Source organism: Camarhynchus parvulus, chromosome 1 (genome assembly GCF_901933205.1).
Source record: "Camarhynchus parvulus chromosome 1, STF_HiC, whole genome shotgun sequence".
NCBI classification, from domain to species: Eukaryota; Metazoa; Chordata; class Aves; order Passeriformes; family Thraupidae; genus Camarhynchus; species Camarhynchus parvulus.
Genome location: NC_044571.1, coordinates 76807527 through 76829804, shown reverse-complemented (window position 1 = coordinate 76829804; position 22278 = coordinate 76807527). Strand labels below are relative to the sequence as shown.

The 22278-nt window shown below is 35.3% G+C and overlaps 1 protein-coding gene across 2 annotated transcripts in view; it reads left to right on the top strand.

The window, feature by feature from the left end:
- CNTN5 (contactin 5) overlaps window positions 1-22278 on the top strand; it is a 604610-nt gene that overhangs the window by 269063 nt on the left and 313269 nt on the right. For both annotated transcript variants that reach the window (XM_030945129.1, XM_030945140.1), the window contains exon 3: window positions 20375-20505. In XM_030945129.1, coding sequence (XP_030800989.1) covers window positions 20451-20505 — 55 coding nt within the window. In that variant the 5' untranslated portion in view covers window positions 20375-20450. The remainder of the gene's footprint in view (window positions 1-20374; window positions 20506-22278) is intronic.

The following is a 22278-nucleotide window of genomic DNA, read 5'->3' as shown; positions in this document are numbered from 1 at the left end:
CATTCTCTCCTATAAAGGGCGGATACATTTTTAATGCCTAGGGCAGGAGAAAAAAAAATGTCTCAGTCTTCTAGCATCTACCTGCAGAAAAATGCTGGTCCATGAAAAGTTAATCCATCTGTTCCTACTTCTTTGAAGAGCAGCTAATTTCTGTAATGTATAAGGATGGCTGTTCAGTTCTCTCTCCTCATAATCAGACTGAAAGCAATTAAATTCCTCCAGAATGCCCTAATAACAGCTTATTTTTCTCAGACTGAGCTGTTGACTGGTCTGCTTCCCACCTTCTCTGTTGTTCATTCATAGATCAAATAGAAACTAACTGCAGGCACTTGTAACAAATTGAAGGCAGTAATTTGTCATATATCTTATTTATTTAAGAGGTCTTTGGAATAGATCTATAGGACCTGTATTTGATCTTGTATTTAAAAAATCTCCCAACACATATTAGTGTCACATGCATTAACACAGTCATTTTTGGAAAAAACCCCACCAAACTATTTAGCTTTTTTAGTTTATAAAGTTGTCCATTTAAGACAGTTTTGCAAGTGATGTTTTCCAATATGTTATCTGCAACAAGTTATGATTACAGTAAATATCTAGTCCTGGTTACAGCTGGCATTTTTACGTGCAGCAGACATTTTGGCATTTGGAAATTACCCTCGTCTGGCAATCTGCATTCAGAGCAAAATTTAATTTCTTTGGATGAATACATCAATTAAGGATTAAGTAGTATGTTTAGGCTCTGGATCTGTGCTTTGTATCTCCTATCACAAAGATGCAATTTTCTCTAGATTTTCTATTGTTCCCTCTCCAAGGCTGCTGAGCAATATTTTTTGTTTCATGTTTTCCAGTAGATTTTAATTTCCCCTTAAACTGATGTTGAACTGTAGCTTCTCAATCTTAGTATCTATGTATAGCTCGATGAAAATTCATACAGCTATTTTTAATTCTTCAAAGAGAAAAGAATGTGACCAATGAGCGACAATGAGTTTTCAGTTTGTTAGAGATGTCCAGTTAAAGTATTACCCTGTAAGATGCTCCTGAGTGCACTTCTGAAATGCTAATTGTGCTAGTCTGGTCCATTTAGGGAGGTGTTTGCTTAGTGCTTGTTCCCAGAAATGGTGTGTAAAATAATAAAAAATAAATCATAATTAATAAATAAATAATCGGAATATTGATGCTGTTGTGCAGCAAATAAATTGTTTTTCTTGTCCCTCTAATATATATGTCCTTTGAGGTAAAGCCCCACATATAGAGGATTTTCTCAAGTTAAACATCAGACCCCCTCAGTGCTGTGTGAACCAAGACAAAGTTATCAGCAGTTCTGGTAAGAAGTTGTGAATGTGGCAGGATCAGAAGGTTTCCCAGAGTAGGTGTACAGCTCATGCTGGCTGCTGTTGTGGCTGTTTGAAGTCGTGCACTGGAAGGTGTGTAGAAGTGTCAATTCACAGATGGTGCTGTGTGTGCAGCAGTTATGTCAGCCCTTGCTGTCTGTGACTAAGCAGTGGCAGCCAAAATAGCTCCAGATTCATCATGTTAGGGTTTGTTTCCTCCCAGAGGCTATGTTTGCAGCTGGTATCCTTGTGATTTTTAGTGACAAAAGCCCATATAAAACTGCAGTCCAAAATAGTATTGAAAGGTGTATTATTTTCTCTTAATACAGTGTTTCCAGTTCAGCTTTTCATGCTTTTGTCATCCATCTATGTGATTTTCATTGTCATAATTTATTGCTAAAGGATTAGCAGAGGGAAAAATGCAGCACAGCAGTGGAATGGATTACAAAAATCTGTCTTAAAAACTGCATGACTATTCTCAATTATGAAAAAAAATAATGTGCTAATAAGAACAGAAGATAGGACATTATGATTTCATTTTGATGGTTCATTTTATTTGTTTCTCTTTAGCTGATCATGTTGATGCACATGGCTTATGAAATGTTTTTCAAAGTAAGAGTTTGTGTATCGGTATCAATTTTCAAATAGTCAAGAAAGAGTTCGTTATAGATAAAAAAGGGGAGGTGCCCAAATTAGACCTGTTTCTGGTTAAGCATGAGAAGATCTGGCCAGAGTAGCCAGAAAAACAGTAATGCTTTTTGCTCCTCTATAATCATCCCTACTGAGAGCAAAAATAAATCTTGAATATTTGATAAAATTGAGACAATCTTAGAATTTGTAGGAAGGAAGTGAGAAAGTTAGCAATCTGCCCAAGAGAAAAAAAATCCTAGAAAACAAAAATAACAATTTTTTGAAAGTCTGGGCCATCTTTAAGCAAGAGGATTTTTTGACCAATAAAAAGAAAGTGCCTGATATTCTTAAAAGAAAAGACTTTCAGACATGGTGATGTGAGTGAGTGCCTAAGGTTGTTTAAAAATTAGTCCCTGTATCTCACTCTCACATACTTTTAAACATGTTTTAATGGCAGTGTGTCATCAGTGGGTGTTAGTGAAGATAATCAATGCAATATGTTCTTCAAGATTATTATGACAGCTAATTCATGGCTAAATAGTTTATCTGATGTGTAAGAAGGAAAGAGCAATTTTGGAGCTGGCACCCCACAAAATATTTCATCTATGCTGTCATCTGTTTTTTTTTGATTGCTTTTTTCCCTTCTTTTTGTGTATTAAAGAAGAATCTTTGTGCAATTTTTACATAAACCTGGATTGATTGATGAAGTTCCTTAGGTCATAATTAATTTTATTTAGAACAACCTATTTTAACCCTTGTTTATAACATCCCCAGTAATTTTATAGTCACTTTTAAGGAGGAATCAATAGAATCAAAAACATAACAAAGAAATAAATAATTGGAAGTACACTATGTAATTACAGTCTCTTCATGTTTTATTATAGGAAGGGCAAACACAGTTCAGCTTCTGGAAAGGCTAAACACCTTGAATTTTAAATGTTAATAGTGTGAGTTTAAATAAGAACATTCAAAATTCTGATGATCATCACACTGATCAAGAAACCTGACCATGATGTGGACAAATGCCCACATAGTCACCAATTAAATTTAGACTGTATATATCCTTGATTTCCCTAATTATTAGAGCTGCATTATATATTTTACTGGTTAAATTAAGTTGATTTTTTAACAAGGCAGTTTAAAATACTTTATATTGCTTTGAGGAGGCTTTTAAATTGTCAGCTTTACTTGAATTATGTTGTATTCATTTCTCAGCAAAGTGAACAAGCTAAACTAATATTTTGTTTTAAAATAAAGAAAATTATATTTACACACACAAGTTTGTACTAGCTGAATAATGATCTTTCTGAAGAAAAAAAGAAGATAAGACTTTTTGTGGGAGTTTTGTGCAAGATTAATTTCTCTATCTGCAGGTCACTTCATTCATTATTAAACAGATCTTTTTATAGCCTGCCCATAATCCCAGGAACTTCAACATAAAAACACTTGCTCAAAGAAAATCGGAGCTGGAAAGGCTGTCTTTATTCTCAAAGTGGAAAAATAAGACCAGAAATATTGATGGATTTCATAGAAATGTCTTTACATTGCAAAGAGGGTGTGAAATAAAAAGTTGTTTGAATGTCAGTAATAACAGGTTTACAGCTGTCATAGGATATAACCACAGAATTATAAATATGTCCAGGGACTTTTTATGGACAGTCTTCTGTAGCCAAAATTGTTCCTCAAAAAGCAAGATGAATGAAAAAATCTCTTTAACTCATTCTTTTTCATTAATTTTCATAAAGGCCAAACAAGTAGACAGAATTTACTTAGGAGAAAGTCGTGACTGCCCAGTTGAACCTCTATCAAAGACATGACAGTCAAAATCAAGTAATTGCATCTCCAGTGCTTTCTTTTATATCCACATATTTCTTGTTTTCTTGCTTCTTATGGTTGTGCTTCCATACTCTCTGCTGTTTACTTTGTAATTCCATATGCCAAAGCACTGTTTTATAGCTAAATGCTCAAATATATAATTTACTTCAAAACTTGTCTCAATCTCCCCAGTAATTGAAGTTCACATATCTATGTGATAAGTTTGTCTTTGTTTGTTTGTGTAAAAAAGTAAAATGTTCGAGTAACTGAACACAGGGGAAAACAAATATTTTTATTTGTACATCCGTTCTTTAATAAACAAACAATTTTTGCTGTTCTGGATTGTAGGTAGAATGCATTGCCTTAAATATTAGCAATTCTTTTTTACTACAGTAATTTCCAGAACATCTTTTTGTCATAGAATTTGGAGAAATTAAATATAATTTTTTTAACTTTAAAATGAGATTTAAGTTGCAAAACTCTTCTTGATATACCATGTAAAAAAAATTTTATCAGGAAGTTTATTATCCATAAAAGCCTTATAATTTCGGGAAAAAAAAAACAAACCAACAAACAAAAACAAAAACAAATGAATTTTGTAATCTTAATTTTTTAGGTAAAGCTAAAAACAAACAAACAAAAAAAACCCTCTTTTTAAAACACTATTAAAAAACCTAATTTTGTATAAACTATATTAGATGGATGTACATCTGGCATTAAACTGAAATGTTTAGATTTAATAAACGTCTTACCAAGTTAAATTTGTCAGTGTGTAAGACAAAGTAAGGTTTAAATCAACGTGTGTGTATATATTTATATATATATACACACCTACATTCAAGTACATCTGCATGTACATGTCTTCATTCTTCTAACTTGCTCAGACCAAGCCAGCTGGGACTGCTGTGACCCTACATAATGATTTATGTCTCAGAAACAAAACTTGACCTAAAGGCTCTTGAATTAGGAAAACCAAATGGCTAAGTAATGGTAGAGGGCGAAAGACCCATGGATTTTATCTTCATGAGGAGGGGCAGGCAGAGGAATGGGATGAGCATTGTCTGTAGGAGAGAGAGCCTGGTGCCAAAAATCCCTTGTGTTCTGTGGATTTTCTTAATTTATTCTCAATGATTTTAAACTACTCGACACATACCAAGGTGTAAAAAATGGCCCATAAGGCACATTTGTTGTGACACTGCATTATAAATCTGGTTGATTTCTCCAAACATTATGCTTTCTTTGTGGAAGAGAAAAAAACAGATCTTGTAAACAGTGAGGCAACAAATAACTTTCTAGTATATTGCATGCAAATAATCAAGGCCAAAGACTGGCCTATAGAGGCCAACGAACAAGGACATCTGGGGGTAAGACAGGCTACAAAAGTGTACATAGGAATAGGAGATGCAGCAGATTTATTTTTGGCTGTGTAGCTGTGTGTAAAATTTAATTTGCTTGTTCTATGAAAAAAGAAAATACTTGGGGGCAGAATGTCATGATCTGACTTTAATCATTCATCTCAGTCACTGATGGTCACATAAAATTTACATTGTAAGAGAACAGCTGAGGAGATTGGTAAATTAAAATAAAAAAAGAATGAAATTGAGCCAGCTAGTTCAAACCTGAGGCTTATGAGTAAGGAAAGATACATTGCCTCTTCTCTTGTCCTTAGATTGCTTTTCCTTCATTATGCCCTCCCTTCACCAAACTGAGATCATAGATTTGTTTTGTTTTCCTTATTCTCCACTTCCTCTGCAACTCTGAAAATGATCTTCCTTAAAACTATGCCACTTCTGATATGCTTAGCAAATCCTCAAATCACTAAGAGAAGGATGAAATTCCTTTCCTCTGTCCCCTGTATAGCATAATAATCAGACAAAATTTTTAGACAAATACCGGATGGATGTGAAGGAACATCCATCTTCTGCGTTCTCAAGGAGAAATCAGTCTCTAAGTTTCTCATCAGCTGCTGTCATCTCTTGCTTATCCAATGCTCCCCTTCACCCCAGTTTGTTTGGGAAAAGGAATTTAGTGAGGAAATAAGTAATTTTATTAAATTGATTAATTGTATAATAATTTATTTACTCACAATATCAGTACATCCTTTTCTGAAGGTGGTGAGTTTTCTATGGTCCAGAAAATATTTCCCAGCCGATATCTTTTGAAAATAGGATCAAAACAGACGATAATATCCACTTGCAGCCATAATGTTTGTAGTAACTAATTTTCTCTTTTTATCTCTCCATAAACATTGTAAGCACTTTGAATTACTTTGTTTGATTTCTTAATGTCTTTCTCCTTAGTGAATAAATTGTCAGAAGAGATCCACTCATAATCATGAAGTTGAAACTGAAATTGTTTTTAGTTTTCCTTCTGGAAGTTTATTTTTCTGAACTACTTCCAAGGTGTAAATGTAGGCGTGATAAAACAAGTGGCAATATTTTCAAATTAGAGATTTCACTGCTGGATGTGTTATGAGTCTTCTTTACTGGAAATTTAAAATAGTGATATAAGTAAGATGTTTCCCACACATTTGGTCAGTGTTCAATCATGTGGTTTTAGTTTTGGATTTTCCTTAGGTGGGAGATTATAATTCATTATATACTTTCAATGCTGAAGGGTCTACAATTAGAGACTTTGTCTTTTAATTTACTGGAATTAGGCCAAGCTAACTTGACTTCTTTCCTGTATAATTATCTATGAAGGATTATCAAATTTCTAAAGTCCCTTTGTCCTTGATTAAGTCTGGTTAAATTTTTTTAATTAGTTTCACTTAAAATCTGATTAATTAATTTACTAATTATATTTAGTGAAACAATTTATTGATTGTTTTAATTAATATAAATTTTCATCCTATAGTGGATTGCTGGATGGGGCCAAGGAGTCATATAAATATAAATACAAAGACTACATATAATACATTTAAAAAACCATCTTCAAAATACACTTAAAAATATTCAAAACACAGACAATACCTGCATCTCCATTTTCAGTAGTAATCTACATAATCATACTTAATGACATCCTCTTTCTTTTATTTTGAATAATTTTAAAATATTCTGACATAATATGGATAGCATAAAGAAAAGAAGTGAACATGCTGGGGGTTATTTTCTCTTTCCAATTGCTCAGATACCTATTTTTAAGAACTTGTCACAGTACTAAGTTGCACAGATAAATCATGTTAATTTTATGGATAAACTATTATAATTAGAGTCTAAGAGAACACTCAAGATAAGAAGAATAGAAAATATAACATCACACTTAACAAAAGGTATTATCAGACTAATTTTGAGAGCTTATTTTACTAATCTCTCAAAAAGATTCTTTTTTGTTATCTTCCTTCTTTGCTGCTGTTCATGAAACCTGTAGGGAAGAGCAGGAGGGTGACAAGGCACCCTGAGACAGCATTCATTTCCAGATATATGTGGCACTCTATCTATTAGCCATCCTGCTATTCCTCTTTGGCAGCACAGGTTAGAAATTGAATTGTAAAACACTTATGATTCCAACTAATTATCAGGGAGGGAAGAGAAGCACACATACAATTCCAATCTTAATTCCACCTTGGTTCCCTTATAACCAATAATCAGGACTGTGCCAAGGGGTTCTTGTCTCTTGGAAGAGGGTGGCTGAACTTTTAATAAAGGCAGGCATCATTCCACATATCTTCCAGAAGCAAAAAACCCCAAAAAATCATGTTAAGTAGGTGCAGTGATGGGCCTGACACTTTACTTCCTGTCAAACAAGTGAGTGAAAACTCTGTCCCAACAGAGCCTTCTCTGGGTAATGACTAGGATTTGTCAGCACTTGTCCAGCATGCACCAGTAGCCTCAGGCTTGCATTTTTGCATGATGCACTGGCAGAATTTCAGCACTCTAATAGCACAAGGTACATAGTTTCTTCACTATATTTCACCGTATTTTGCTGAATTGGTGTTCTTAGATTGTGTTTCATAGACAGGATGAATTTACCAAAGTGAAGCATCTTCTACAGTGAGGAAAGTGCCACACTGTAAACTTTAATCTGTGCATAGTTTGTGTTCTTGCTTGTAAATCCTAAATTCTCTTCCTTCATAAATGGGCATAATGAAAAAAATTAAAAATAAATTTTTGTCTCAGTGAACACAATCTACAACCTACAATTGCTGTTCCAGCAGTGGGAACTAACTAGATTTTAAAAAAGGACAAGATTTTTCGCAAGAAATGTTCTGATAGAATGAAAAAAACACAAGATCAATTAAAATAAGTGCTGTCAACACAATCAATGGCAATACTCTCTGGAAACCAGTAAGAGACTCATGCCTTCTTTTAATTAAGGAGGGTCTTTCTCTCCCCAGAAAAAAAGCCCTAAATTAATAATTTCAGAAATAAAACCCAAGAAATGGAAAACACCTCAGGCCATATACTTCCATATCTCCTGACAGAACTCTGACCACTTATTGAAATAATTAGGGAAATATTGGCACTCTGTAGGAGTGCTAAAGCAGTTCATCTTCATATCATATCATTAGCATATCAACAATACAAAATTATAACAAAACAGAGAATGTAGAAATGGTAGAAATGGTAGGGAAAAATGGGGGAAATAACTGGATCATTGCTGACTTTCATATCAATCAGATAGTGCCAGTTTATGCAAAATTTACATTATGTTGAGTGTATTTTGTGGGCAGGACAATTAACCAGAAATATGCTCCTGTTTGGGTGAGTTATATTTGTGTACAAATATTGAATAGAACAGAGATCGGATATTTGCTACATAGTACTCTGTGGCTGGAGCTTCTGGGCCTGATTCTGAACTGGTAATTTCACAGCTGAATTCATGGCTGTTACAATATGAATGAAAGCTTAGAGGGAAAAGGAACTATCCATGAGGTTTTGGTTTGTTGTTTTTTTTTTTTTTTTTTTTTTTGAAGGGGGATATGTTTGTTTTTGTTGCGTTTGTTTGTTTCTTGGTTGGGGGAGGGGGAGTAATATACAATGGTAACTTCCAAGGTGATGCTTAACCCAGAAATCCTGGCTAAATTCCATTTGTATGTGCACCAAACCAGGCTTTGGACTTTCAGATTGTGACATTCTTAATTTTTTGTCCTAAAACTTCCTGTTCTGTCAAGGAAAGAAAAATTCTGGCTGCTTCTTGAAAATATTGCATTTCAATACTCTAAATTGTATTAAAGGCCAACTTACACAGTAATCTCTGCAAGAAATTAAACTTTCACCAATAAAAGGCTTGTAACTACTATTAGCACATTTTCTTGAAATGTTAAATTAAATTATCTTCTGAAGAATAAACAAATGGGGAAGTGTTGGCACCACCACCTACTAAGAGCTAGGCTAAGGTGTCCTCTAATTGTTTCGAAACTCAGAAATGACAAGGTGTCTGAACAGTATGCATGGGTAGATTTTATATTAGATCACTTTTTGGAATCTATGAAGAAACCTGAAATGCTCTAGTTGTGAGCTACTGCGATTCTAAATATTTACTGGGATTTTCCTTTAAATATCAGGAAAATAATCTCCATGGAAAATAATGGAAGACAATAGTCACGTGGAGAGGGCTATTTAAAAAAGCAGACAGGAGGTATGCCCTCATGCTTTATCACTAATACTGCAGAAGGCTTTACATTATGGTATCCTGGGCTTCAAATTAAATGTCAAATTCAATTTGCCACTCAAAACATGAAGTGTGTGACTGCCCTTAGAGGGGTAACCTGACAGCACAATTTCATAATTGGTGTGTGCCCTAATGCTGAGTTAAAATACAAGAAGAAATGTTATTTGACTGCAGTCATATCTGACTATTTAAAAATAAACAATCCATCTCTAGATAGGCTGAAATATATTTGGTTTAAATTTGAGTCCTTGGTAAATTTTGCTGGCTTTGCTTAAAATTGGTGGGAAAAGAATGTTGAATACCATATGATAGCAGATAGAAACCTCACTGATGGGATCATGCCAGCAGTTATGTCTTTATGTCTCTGACATTTAGCTTGCAATAAAATGAGATTTGTGAAAGAAAATGAAGAGGTGCTTATTCCACTTAGAGTACTTTATTTTTTTTCTTTTGATTCAGACAAGCTTGTGTTCTAATAATGAGATTTCTAATCCACTTTAATATCCTATCATTATATCTTAGTGAACTATCTGCCATATAAGTAATAATAATGAAGTATGTTTAAATATAAAAATGCATCCTTAAGCATCTAGACACTTTTAGTACTGGTTGTAATTAGAAACATAAGAATCATGTGCAATTAAATATGCTTGTAAAAAAACCAGATACAACCCTGTAGTGCCAATCAATTTGTTGCATCATTAATATTCTTCAGTACGCCAGTTTAAAAATGTATTTTACTGTTCCAAATAGAAAATAGCTAAGAATAAAATGATTAACATTTAAACAATCACAATTAATACAGAACTACAACTGAGTGGTTTAGGGGTTTTCTCCTAATTCATTTTGTTTTTACAGATGCATTTTCAAATTCTGCATCTTTATCTGCTCCTCTAACTTCTATTTTCCAAAGATAATGTCATTTTATTGTATATTATACTCTTTGCTGTCATGAGATGTAGCAACTATTAATTGTAATGAGATCGTTTATTGCAACAATTTAAGTCAAAAATAGTATTTTTGTTTATTTTTATCTCTCTGAATAGATTGAATTTAATTAGATGTATTGTTTAAAAAATATGCTCAGGGTTTTTTTAAATACACTTAGTGTTAAGACTTCCACAAGTGTCTAAAGTGACTTCTGTCTCTTAAGTTTAGGAAATATCTAGTCTGCCTTGAATTGAAGATGTAGTGGCAGTTTTATGGTTGGATTCAATGAACTTGAAGGTCTTTTCATGGAATCATAGAGTCATAGAAAAGTTTGGGTTGGAAGGGATGCTAAAGATTTCCAGCCTTCCTGCCATGAACCTTTCATTTGACCAGGTTGATCACAGCCCCACCCAGCCTGGCCTTTAACATTCCCAGGGATGGATCATCTACAACTTCTTTGGGAGCCAAAATGATTTCCAGCCTAAATGAGTCTGTGATTCTGTGATTAGATGGAACTTTTCAGCTATTTCATTATAGATCACAATAAAATAGAATATTTGACTAAAAAATGGTCTTGTTACCTAAACCTGGGGGCTGAACTGGTGTGGAATCTGCAACAGTGACTACACAGGTAATAACTCAGAACTCACAAATACCATGTCAAGATAAGTTTTTTTTTTTAATACAACTGTTATTTTTCTAATTTATGGATTGGCATTGAGGCAGACTTGTGCCACATATGCACTGGCAGATTGTTCACACACACTCATTTTGCACACAAACCTTTCTATGTCTCCCATCCGCTCTACAGGTGAAACAGCCTCTTGCACTCAGTACGTGTAAGCTACATCCTTCTCACACAAGTGTCCTTCTGACAGCCTGGTAGCATCACATAAAGCCCAGAGGAAGGAGCCAAGCAGAGTATTGAAGGATCTTACTTTTCCTTAACATGTTTTTGGGACCCTGGCTTGCACCTTCCTCATAAAGTGCATAGGATCTCACATTTTCAGCACAGAAAGTGTACTGATCCTTTACGTGCATAGTATTAAGCATCCTGGTGCACAATATACTGTTATGGCACAGTTGATTTGGTGATTTGATGTCTGGAAGAGAGTACAGAGATGAGTTAGATTTAGATGTCCATGGAGAGATTGTGGCCACTACTTCAGAGCAGTACACACAATCTCCAGGGCTTTATCCTTGTACAGAAATGAGTGAGGATCCTGGTATGCATTATTAAAGTGCATAACATCATTAGTCTGGCAGCTGCGTTAAGTGGAAGGCTTCTGCTGGGCCCATTTATGCTGGCTGATGTGCCAGATGCAGTGGCAGTTAAGAATATTTGTTTAACTGCAGTCGTCTTCCCTATTGGCAGTAGTTGGCTGCTGCAGAAGAGAAATCAAGGTGAGATGCTCTTTATGGGTTAGAGCTGGTTCTACCAAGTGTAGCAGAGAGACAATACAACAGCAGTGTCCTGCTGGTCCTCTCATTGTTCTTAATCCCTTACTTGGGAGAGAGAAAAGACCATTTCCAGATGTGATTACACTGGTACATATTATGATCTCCCAGAGGAATTTGGAAATAAACAAGTGGGCCTGAAAAACATAGCATAATAATATGCCTTTTTCCTTGCAATTTTTCTTTGCAAATAAATCAAGTCTAATACAAAGAGTGCAGATTAAGAGCAGGTTAGTAACATCACCTACAATTCTATAGTTTTTCCCTGAACGTCTCAATTTCTCTGAGGCATCTGTTACACTTAATATTAAGAGCTTAAATATATTGCCTGAATAATTAAAGGAAAATACCAAGAAAGGCTTAACATAGATGAAGAGTGATTTTATTGTAATTCAACTGAGACTGGGAGTTAAATGACCAGTTGAGTTTTTCACATGCAGTTGAAACTTCCACACGCACTGGAAAAGAACAATTGAAGACTACTATCACTCAGCTTTACCCATCTGAAAGTTAATTGAATAATTTAAGATAGCTGTCTATGTTTCTGCTGCAATCAGGTTTCCATCAAAGTTAGCAAAAGAACAGGTTGTTCATCTCACTTCAAAATAACTGTCAAAAATCTTTGAATTAATTTTCCTTCTGGTTTTCTATTCCTCTTCATTTACTAACAAGAGAGCTTATAGACTTCATTTCCAAAGTGTCAAATTATACGCAAATTTCTTCTTTATTAACTTTTCCTATTAGATATGAATAATATTGGCAGAACTAAAAAAAATAAAATTGAAGAGTGTGTAATGACAGCTTGAGAGACTTTGAGAAATGACTGGTTATAAAGTTCATGCAAGAAACCAAACAGCTTAACTGTGGGGTTTGTGACAAAATTTTTTGCTATTTCCAGCCCAGGCTTTAAGACATTTCAAAATTATGGTGCTGAGTGAATCCTTGTTGCATTCACAATCCTAAGTGAGAGAGCAAGGCTTTTTAAACTGCTTTATCCCCAGCAGCTGCTTGTTCTCTGAAACGTGAGCTGAATTTTAGAAGCTGTCACTTTGATTGGCAAATAGAGGGAAAAATCCACAACAGATCTAATTCCACTCCTTCCCTTCTCAGGAGGTCTCTTCCAACAGGTATTTTATTCACCAGAGAACAAGACCATGCCTTGTGGTGGGAGCAGTTTCTTGAAGCTGCCTCAATGCCTGAAAGTAGACTGGAGTTCATGGTTTTAACTCTTCTCAGCAGCCAGTACTTCAAGGTATATCCTGGGTCATTTGACTGCCTGAGAAGTACTCTAGCTTTTCCAAGCTTTATTCAAATGAATGTTGTCAAATAGAGCCCCTCAGTACTGCAGGTTTATAGAAGATGAGGACTCTTTCTGCCATCTTCGCTGGAGCACACAAAGGTATTTTATGTGATTTGCAGTAAGAATGTCAAAGAGGATCTAGTTTCTATAACAAATAGCACTGAACAATCCCTCATATAATTCAGCATAAACCACTTCTTGGTCAAGTAATGTTGTAAATCTCCTCTAGACATATTAATGGTTGATTTGGTAAAAACAAATAATATTAGACACAATGCAAATGCAGTCAACTGGTTGAAATGTTGGAAAATGAGACATTCTGCATCTTAAATACAAACATTCTATTTTAAATATGTATGTGCAAATATATTCAAATACTATAAAATAATCAATATTTAATACTATATTAGTACAGTATTAACTTTTTATTGTATAGGTATTGTGCACATCATTTCAAACAGGTTTGATTCATCTGAATAGTTTAGATGGACCAATAGGTATTTTGAGATACTTATTCAGTGCTAGCAATCAAATATTTTGGTTTGTTTTTTAGAGCAGTAGTTCAGATGTTCATTCACCAGTATAGAAATTGTGATTGATCATTATTTCAGAAAAAGTTATTTGATTCTTTTGTAGAATAGCATTCTCTGCTTCTTCCTAGACCTGGACTGGTGTCTTTGAAAACTTATTATTGTCATGAATAAAACAACAACAACAACAAAACATCAAAAACAAAACTTATAAAATATTAATTTAGATGTTGAAAGTCTTGGTTGCTCACCAAAAGGAACCTGGCAAGGAAAGTTTCCACTGCAGAATAAACTTTTAATATTATTAGCAGTAAATTGAGTGTTCGTAAACAACTTTGAAATTTTTTTATTTAACTGCTAAATCTTGATCTCTATTAAATTTTCTTTACAATAGTTTGAACAATTACTAAAGCTTTCAAATAAATGATCTTCCATTGGGGTAATAATCAATCCTACAAGATGCCTTGCTGTTTACATTAGCTTAATATCATTTCTTTTTCATTTGTCCTCTAACAAATTTCACTGATGTTCCATTGTATAAGTGTCTACAATATGACTTTTATCAAATATTAACTTAATATGGTTTTAGTAAACTTAAACCAATACAAAAATAGTATTGTCAAAAAGACTTTGGACTGAACAAATAAAAATTTTATTGAAAGCAAGCAGGGGCATGAACTCAGTTGAAGTTATTTATACTCTGTATAACCACTGTCTGTAATAATTGCGGCCTGACTTTGTATCTAACTATTCATTAGGGAGATCTTTACAGAACAGCTCTTTTTAAAAATTTCCAGCCAAGCTACTTCCTCTGTTCATTATGAGCTTTGTAATATCTGAGTCTTTGGTTTTCCAAAGCCTCTAATTCTCCGTGGACTCAGCATTAGAGGTCTGATACTCATGGAAACGAGGAAGATAGGCTGAACTGTTGTCTGCAACAATTCCATTCATTCTTCCAAGCCCTGATTGCAGAAGGGGTTGTGCTGGGAAGCAGAGAGAGTTTGGTGCAGCTCAGAAGGCTTTAAAGTGTAGAAGTACTTTAGACTCTATCTTCAGGTATACCCCTGTCTTCTTTCAAGACTATAACAAGACTTTTAACAGAAAGCCTGGTCAGTGGTACTTAGTTTGTTGCATTTATTGATTTCATAGGTTTGCCACCCTAAGTGAGGAATATTATTAGCAGTTTCATTGCACCTTATGCCAACATCCTCCACTTAATAAATGGGATGAAAGGATTTCCTAATAATAGTACTTAAAACAATCCAAGTATATTTGTTCTGCACAGCATATGCTCTTCTTTTTCTATTTGGATGTATGGGTGGGAATGGCTCAATTTCTAATTCTTTTTAGTTCCTGCTTTTACAACTCTATCTAGAACATCAGAATTGCATATCACTGGTGTTATTTCTTCATTACCTGTATGTTCCTTTTTTGAAAGGAAAGGGAAAATGAAATAATTTGAACTTTCATCTAATATATATTGATATAGAAAAAAATATTACAGAGAAAACTTTTCTTTTTTGTGACAAGTCACAGCAGTTCCTCTGAGAAGTATAGTCACTGTAGACACAAAGATTTGCTCCACTGCTTTGAGAGAGGATGTGGATTTAAGCAATCATCTCTTTCATGTTGCTACACATAAATGGATAAATATGCATATGATGGAAAAGGGAAATTAGGTAGTGATAATGGAAGAAAGCATTTTGATATCAGTGTCACAGTATCTATGCTAAAGGCTTTGTTTTAAAAGCATTTTAATTTAAAAAAAGAACAGATCCTTGCAGTTGCATTTAAATTTATCCTACATGCCAGAAAACAAACATTAATGATAGTAGATGCTATTATTGCCTTTGGAAAAAGCACAATTTCACTGAATCTGGTTCAAGCCTCTTGCACATTAGGGTTGACAACACTGAATTAGTGCTCTCTATTAACAAAGTCTGCTAGGAGTCAGAACCACAAGAAAATATCCACCCCGTCACTACCAGCCAAAGCAATTCATTAAAACATACTGAATGGTGAGGGCTTTAATAAGTTTTCTACAATTATCGCACATAATTAAAATAAATTGCAAAAGTAATTTGCCAGAAATCCTGGGGAAAACAAAGGACTGGGGTAGTACCATGTGGAAATTGAAAACTGTTTCTAATTTTTGTGCTGGAAAAGAAGTTAGATAAATTACTTGTTGCACATTATATACATCTGTATTTTAGATCACCATTTTATGATAATTTCCTTCAGGGAAAATTCATGTCCTTGATATTAAGAAAAAAATTATTTACTGAAACTCTGTTTATTGCAAAGAAACGAGAATAAGAACAAGATATAATTTTAAAAATCAAGAAATGGTAGAGAGTCCATCTTTAAATAAAAAATTTGACTGTAGTGCTTTGTCAACTCATGCTATTATGCAAAAGACATCCGTAAAAAATAGTATATTCCGGACAACTTAATTTTCTTTTCTTGAAGAATGAAGCCAAGTAACCATTCTAAAAAAGCCAGTTGGATTTTTGTGAGGTCCTAATTTGTAACTGAGGAAAAAAACATATACTGTTCAGCTGAAATGATTTTAAAGTCCTTTTAAGCAGCACCTTCAGCTGTGTTCTTTTGCATAAATTACTGTATATTCTGGTTTACAGTCATAAGATTAAAATGTAAATGCTTTTTTTTTTTTTTGCTTTAAAGTCTTCCTCATTTTGGGATAGTCAGGGTTGGGAAAGAAACAAAACAAAACAGAAAATTAACAAAATTTTCAAACCAAGAACAACTGAATACTGCTGGTATATGTGCTCTTAAACTACTTTTAGAATAAGGCAATTTTAAGTGGAAGATTCTTCTTATAAGGTATAACAGAATATTCACTAGGTTTTTTCAGCAATAAGACCCTTTTTTTCCTTCTTTTTCTTTAGTAAGAAAGAAGATGCTCCTCTTAATGGATTTAGTTCAGATTTGATCTTTTTGCTATAAGCATAAAGGAATTCTTCAATCACACGTGTCTAAGGGTGAGAGCTCAGTTATTGGAAAGATAGGTGGCAACCACTGATAGTAAAGACAGGAGTACATTCCTTCATTAAATCTAGAACAGAAATTTGACTATCTGCATATATTTATTAAATACAGCATTTTCATCCTCTTACCCATGTCATTTCCTACAAAGCACCTTTGTCATTATCCCACATGCCATGTGGCAGCCCTACACATGCAGTATCAATGTCTTTGTCATCTGCATTAACGGTGCTCCCCAACCCTAGATCTTCAATAACCCTACTATATTGCTATGCATTTCATTTATCCATATGCTCAGTACATTTTTAGCCAACTATCCTTCAAGCAACAAGAAATATAGAAAAAATAGTTAGAGATGCAAAATCCATTCCTTATGAAAATAATCAGGATTTCTATGCAGATTTTTTTAGAAACTATGCAGTGACATATTTTGCCTTTGCTTGTTTTGCTGGCAATTCTTCTACAGAGATCAGCCAATGTATTTATACAACAAATATCTAAATAGGAAGGCCAGTGTCCAACATCCATGACTTAAATTAGATTATCTCTCTGTCATAGTGCTCTGGTTTTACATTTTCGTATTCCTGTGTAACAGGTCTGAAGTAGGTATTACATTGATAGGTACAGGTTACATAAGGTTGTCACATAAAAGTTATTATAGCTACTCAGCTATAGGCTCCTTATCCCACTCAACTTGTGATAACTCTGATGTCTTCAATGACACATTCATTTAAAAACTTATTTTTCATGGAAAGTTTAAAATCATTATGTTTCAAAATTTCTGAGGGAATTTAAAATCATCGTGTTTCAAGAACACAAAAAGAAATGTGTATAAGTCCATATTTTATTTTGATGTTCCCACTGTTTGGCTCCAGTTATTTTTCATCCTGTTTCTGTTCTACCAATCACAAACTTTATTACTATTATTATTTTAACAGTCTAATCCCACAGGCACTAGTAATACCCAGTAATAAAAACAGCAACGGTCTCATACTGTAATGTTGGAAAATTTGGTATATGTTTCCCAGTTGATGCTAGAGAAAAATCACCATTTAAAATAATTTCTGTGTTTCACAGTTATAAAAGTAGCTGAAAAGAAGTTAGGGAAACAGGAAGAAGAGAAAGTAATAAAGTTGGGGGCAGGGGGAGAAATCTCTGCTTTACTGTCTTTAACAGATATGGCCATGAGGGAAAAATTTAAATTTTAATGAAAATACTTATTTCCCAAAGGTCTGGCCAACAAAGAATGCTGAATGAGATAATTCACTAACCAAAGGAACACAATGACTGAAAAGCAGATTATCAGTGAAGTGAAAAACAGAGGCAGAAAACATTAATAATTAATTGAGGAGGTTTCCTATGGAGGTTTACATGAGTTACAAGCTCTATGTGGAAAGTCACTTGTCTACCAGATTGTTGTGCTCTCTTTCAGGGTTGCTTATACCTATGTGTATGTCCAATATTAAGTTTCCCTGGTCTGAGTTACCTGAAAGTACAAATCCAAAATGGGATTTTTTTATCTGTGTCGAAAAGCATATCTGCTGTGCTGTTTAAATGAAAGCTGACAAGCTACACCTTTATATTGTTGCAGGAATAACTGCCAGCAACATAAAGAGATGTCATCTTGTGCTCACACAGTGTGTCTCTCTATATATGATGGAAAGACTGTCAAAACTGGTTACAGCTAGAGATGCTCAGAGAACAGCTGAAATGGAATAATCCGGCAGGAACCTATTTTTACATTATGATTTATATTTTTATTTTTAGCAAGTGTGTAGAACTTTGCCTCTGTTCTCTTACTGTCAGGGTTCTAACAGAGAATAGGACCCCCAAAGCAGCAAATATGGCATGTAACTAAGCTGGTTATTATCTGGAGTCCTATTATGCCCAAAAGGACATAGGAAATTCTCCCTTGTCTCATAATTATGTCACATGTCATTGCTCTTTTAGTTATAAATCACAGCCTATACTGATTGAAGATTCCTTGGGCTCCAATAAGAGGATCTCAGAATCCTCCTGAATAGATATGACTAATTAAATATAGGAAATTAACTTTATGTTTGCAACTTGATGCTTTTCAAGTCAAAGACCAGAAGTACACATATTTCAATACAAAACCAGCTGAACTTTCTCATATTTTGGACTGACTTTTCAGACATTTGAATGCAAAATTTCTTGAGTTCCAATGTGCTAAAATTGCTGACATTGTTAAAGTGATAGCTAAGAAGACAGTGATCAAAGACAAAGTCAAAATTTATGTTCATGTCATGGGACAGATAGAAATCACAAATATGGGTAAGGGTAGGAGATGAGTATGAACAACATATTTTGTAAAAGTGCTGGTTTTTTCAAAGGTATTCGTAGATTCTTCATACACTAAGTTGAATCTGGAATCTATTTCTATCCAGTTTGCAAGTAGTAAAAACACCTGGATTTTCCTAAAACATTTTAAAAATTGTTTATACTAAATATACCAACATATTACTTTCAGGAAAAAAATCACATAATGGTTTGAGTTGAAAGGGAAGTATGCAGGTACCTACTTCAAAGCTTCTTCCAAAGCAAATTCACCTACACAGGATTGTGTCCAGGAAGGTCTTGAATATCTCCAGAGAAAGAGGCTCTACAACTTCTCTGAGCAGCCTGTTCCAGTGCTCTGCCACCACTCTCAGTCTTCCCTCACAAGAGAGATATTTCAATCCCCTCATCATCTTCATTGCCTTCAGATGAACCCTCTTCAGTACTTGCTTGTCTTTCCTGTAGTGAGGAGCCCAGACTTGGACACAGCACTCCAGATGTGCCTCCCCAGGGCTGAGTAGAGGGGCAGGATCACCCCCCTCTACCTGCTGGCTCTCTCTAATGCACCCCAGGATCCCTCTGGCCTTCTTGACCACAAGAACACACTCCTGATTCCTGGACTGCTTGTTGTCCACCAGGGCCCTCAGGTCCTTCCTTCTCTGCAGAGCTGCTTTCCAGCAGGTCAGATCCCAGCCTGTGCTGGGGTTATTCCCTACAGGTGCAACACGCTGCATTTGCCCTTGTTGACCTTCAGACAGTTCCTCTCTGCCCATCTCTCCAACATGTTGAGGCCTTTTTGGAGGGCTGTACAGACCTTTGGGGTATCAGCCATTCCTCCCAGTTCTGTATCATCAGCAAACTTCCTGAGGGTTGCCTTCAGCCAGGGTCACTGATTAATAAGCTGAAGACAACTGGATCCAGTACCGATCTCTGGGGAGCACTGTGAGCCACAGGCTCTAACTAGACTCTGCACCGCTGGTCACAGCACTCTGATCTCTGCCCTCCAGCCAAGTCTCAATCCACCTCACTGTCCACTCATCTAACCCACACTTCCACATAAGCTTTTTGAAACACTTTCTATCAGAAATCAGCACACTTTCAGGAAAATAAGAACATAGGTCAGGCCATGTGCTTTGAATATGTTTGCTGTGAAAGATATGTGTACTATCTTCTAATCTTGGCTTTTTGGAAATTCGAAGCTTCACAGCACATGTATTTTTAATATGATATCCATGTAATATATATACATATATGCAGCGCACTGCCACAGACATTTGAGCTATAAACATTATTTACTACTGGAGCAAGACCCCTCTGAGTCTGAGAGTCAGAGGGATAGAGAGTCCTTTGGAAACAGATTTTTAATTGCATTAGGAGAAGCTTTGTCTCTTTAATTGTTTGTCATATTGTTGAGAGATATTTTTAATTTTCCTAACAGAGATCTGTCTTTCTCCCAATAGGCTAAGCTTTAATTAAGAAACATCAACATTGCTAACAACTGCACAAAGAGGGACGGAAAGACCTTTGTGACCAAGGATGTGGTTGTCATGGAAACTCTTGCTGTTTCTGTCACTCACTGGCTGTCTTTCAGGTAAATCAAAACAAAAAAAAAGAAAACTTTGCTTATCCTTTTAAGGCTCTTAACTGCAAACAGAAACAGGAAGATGTAAAAGCATGCTGGAAGAAGATCAACCTCATTATGAAAACTATTTGCCTGAATGTGATGACCCACCCTTAAGGGAAGGAAGCCCATAAGATTCAAAAATGCTCATTGGTCGAAAAAAATAACAGAAGTGAGAGAGTCTGCAAAGAATCATAGAGTATTATTGGTAAATTATGCAACCGGCATGAAAATTGTTATGTTAGTCCCTGATCTGCTTTGTAGGCACGTGGGAGTGGGGATCAGATAAAAGTGTAGGGTAAAGGGAAAAGAGAGACTAGGCACATGACAGTGGGTCTTGGATCAAGGGGCAGGAGGGAAGGGAAAACAGAAATTTAAAAGGTCCATCAAAAAGGGAGAGACTAATTAATGAAAGGAAAAGAGAAAAAAGGGAGGACAAGAAAGAGGAAAAAGAAAAGTAAAAAGGGTACACCACCCCTCACTTCAGCATCAATCCAGATGATGGGGATGCCCATCCTGGTCTCAGTGCCAACCCACTTGAGGAGATGCCCATCCTGTTTTCAGTGTCAACCCAGGTGATAAGCAGCAATTCAGCTGCATCAGTATGGCTGATGAGATGTCCAGGGTCTGACAGTCACTGCCTGGACTTGGAGCTGTGTACTTTTTTGTGGAAAATCTTGTTTTGGTCCCAATCTCATCTTATAGTCTATTTCCTCTTTCTGCCATTCATTCCTGCACTCAGTTGTACTGTATTGTGGTTCTTTCTCACAGAAAAGTGCTGCCCTGTCTCCACATGGCCCCTCTTCTCCAGTCAAAACTTGTTCTTTCTCAGAGGTTGCTAGTCCAGATAGTCCTTGGTTATTACCAAAATTTCGTATCTGTTATTACTAAAAGTTCTTTCTTGGCTTCACAGCCATATTGAGGCGCATTAGCCAAGTATTTTCTGGAAATTAAGAGCTCAAAAAAACTTCACTTTGGACCACTGTTTATAAGGTCAATCGATAGTGGTCTTTAGTACTCATCAGCCCCTCATAACTAAGAGCTCAAAAGGGTCTCACTTAAGATCACTTTTTATAAGATTGCAAGAGAGTGGATTTTAGTCATAGTAGTATTCTATCCTGGATGCAATTCAAGTTGGTAACTTTCTTTGAAGGTTCAGCAACAGAAATATTATTTCATTTGGGTTTTTCAGGCAAGAAAAATAAGTTTTAAAGGCTGCTCTTTAAAAAAATCTGGTGCTCTTCTACTTCCTGGGAATAGACAGTCTTTGTGACAAGCTGGAGAGGGGCTTAGTCCAGGTGCAGTTCTTCAAGGCCAAAGCCTAAGGAGCATTTCTCAGACCACAGTGAGACCTAAGGGTGGGTGGGAATGTAACTAAAGTCACCTTATCTGGCCCTCTACACTGAGTGGTGAAACTGTAAAGATTTAGATTAAGATATTGACAACTGCTGTCCTTGTATTAAGACGTGATTATTGCATCTCAGCAGTTACTAAGCTACTCTTTTCCCAAATTCTTCCAAAATTTTTTGGGTTTGTGTCATCACAAGGTGAAATTTAAAAGTCAGTGAAAAAAAACATCTGATTAGTAACAATAAAGTTATATTTGACACAGGAATTTGATAATGGAAAGTGCCCATGGTTGTCAACATACATGCTTTGCATTGCATACATGAGAGTCTAATTTAATCTGGTTTCTTTCTAGTAGCTTCATTGTGTTATCTAAGTCTGTTGATTTTGGACAGG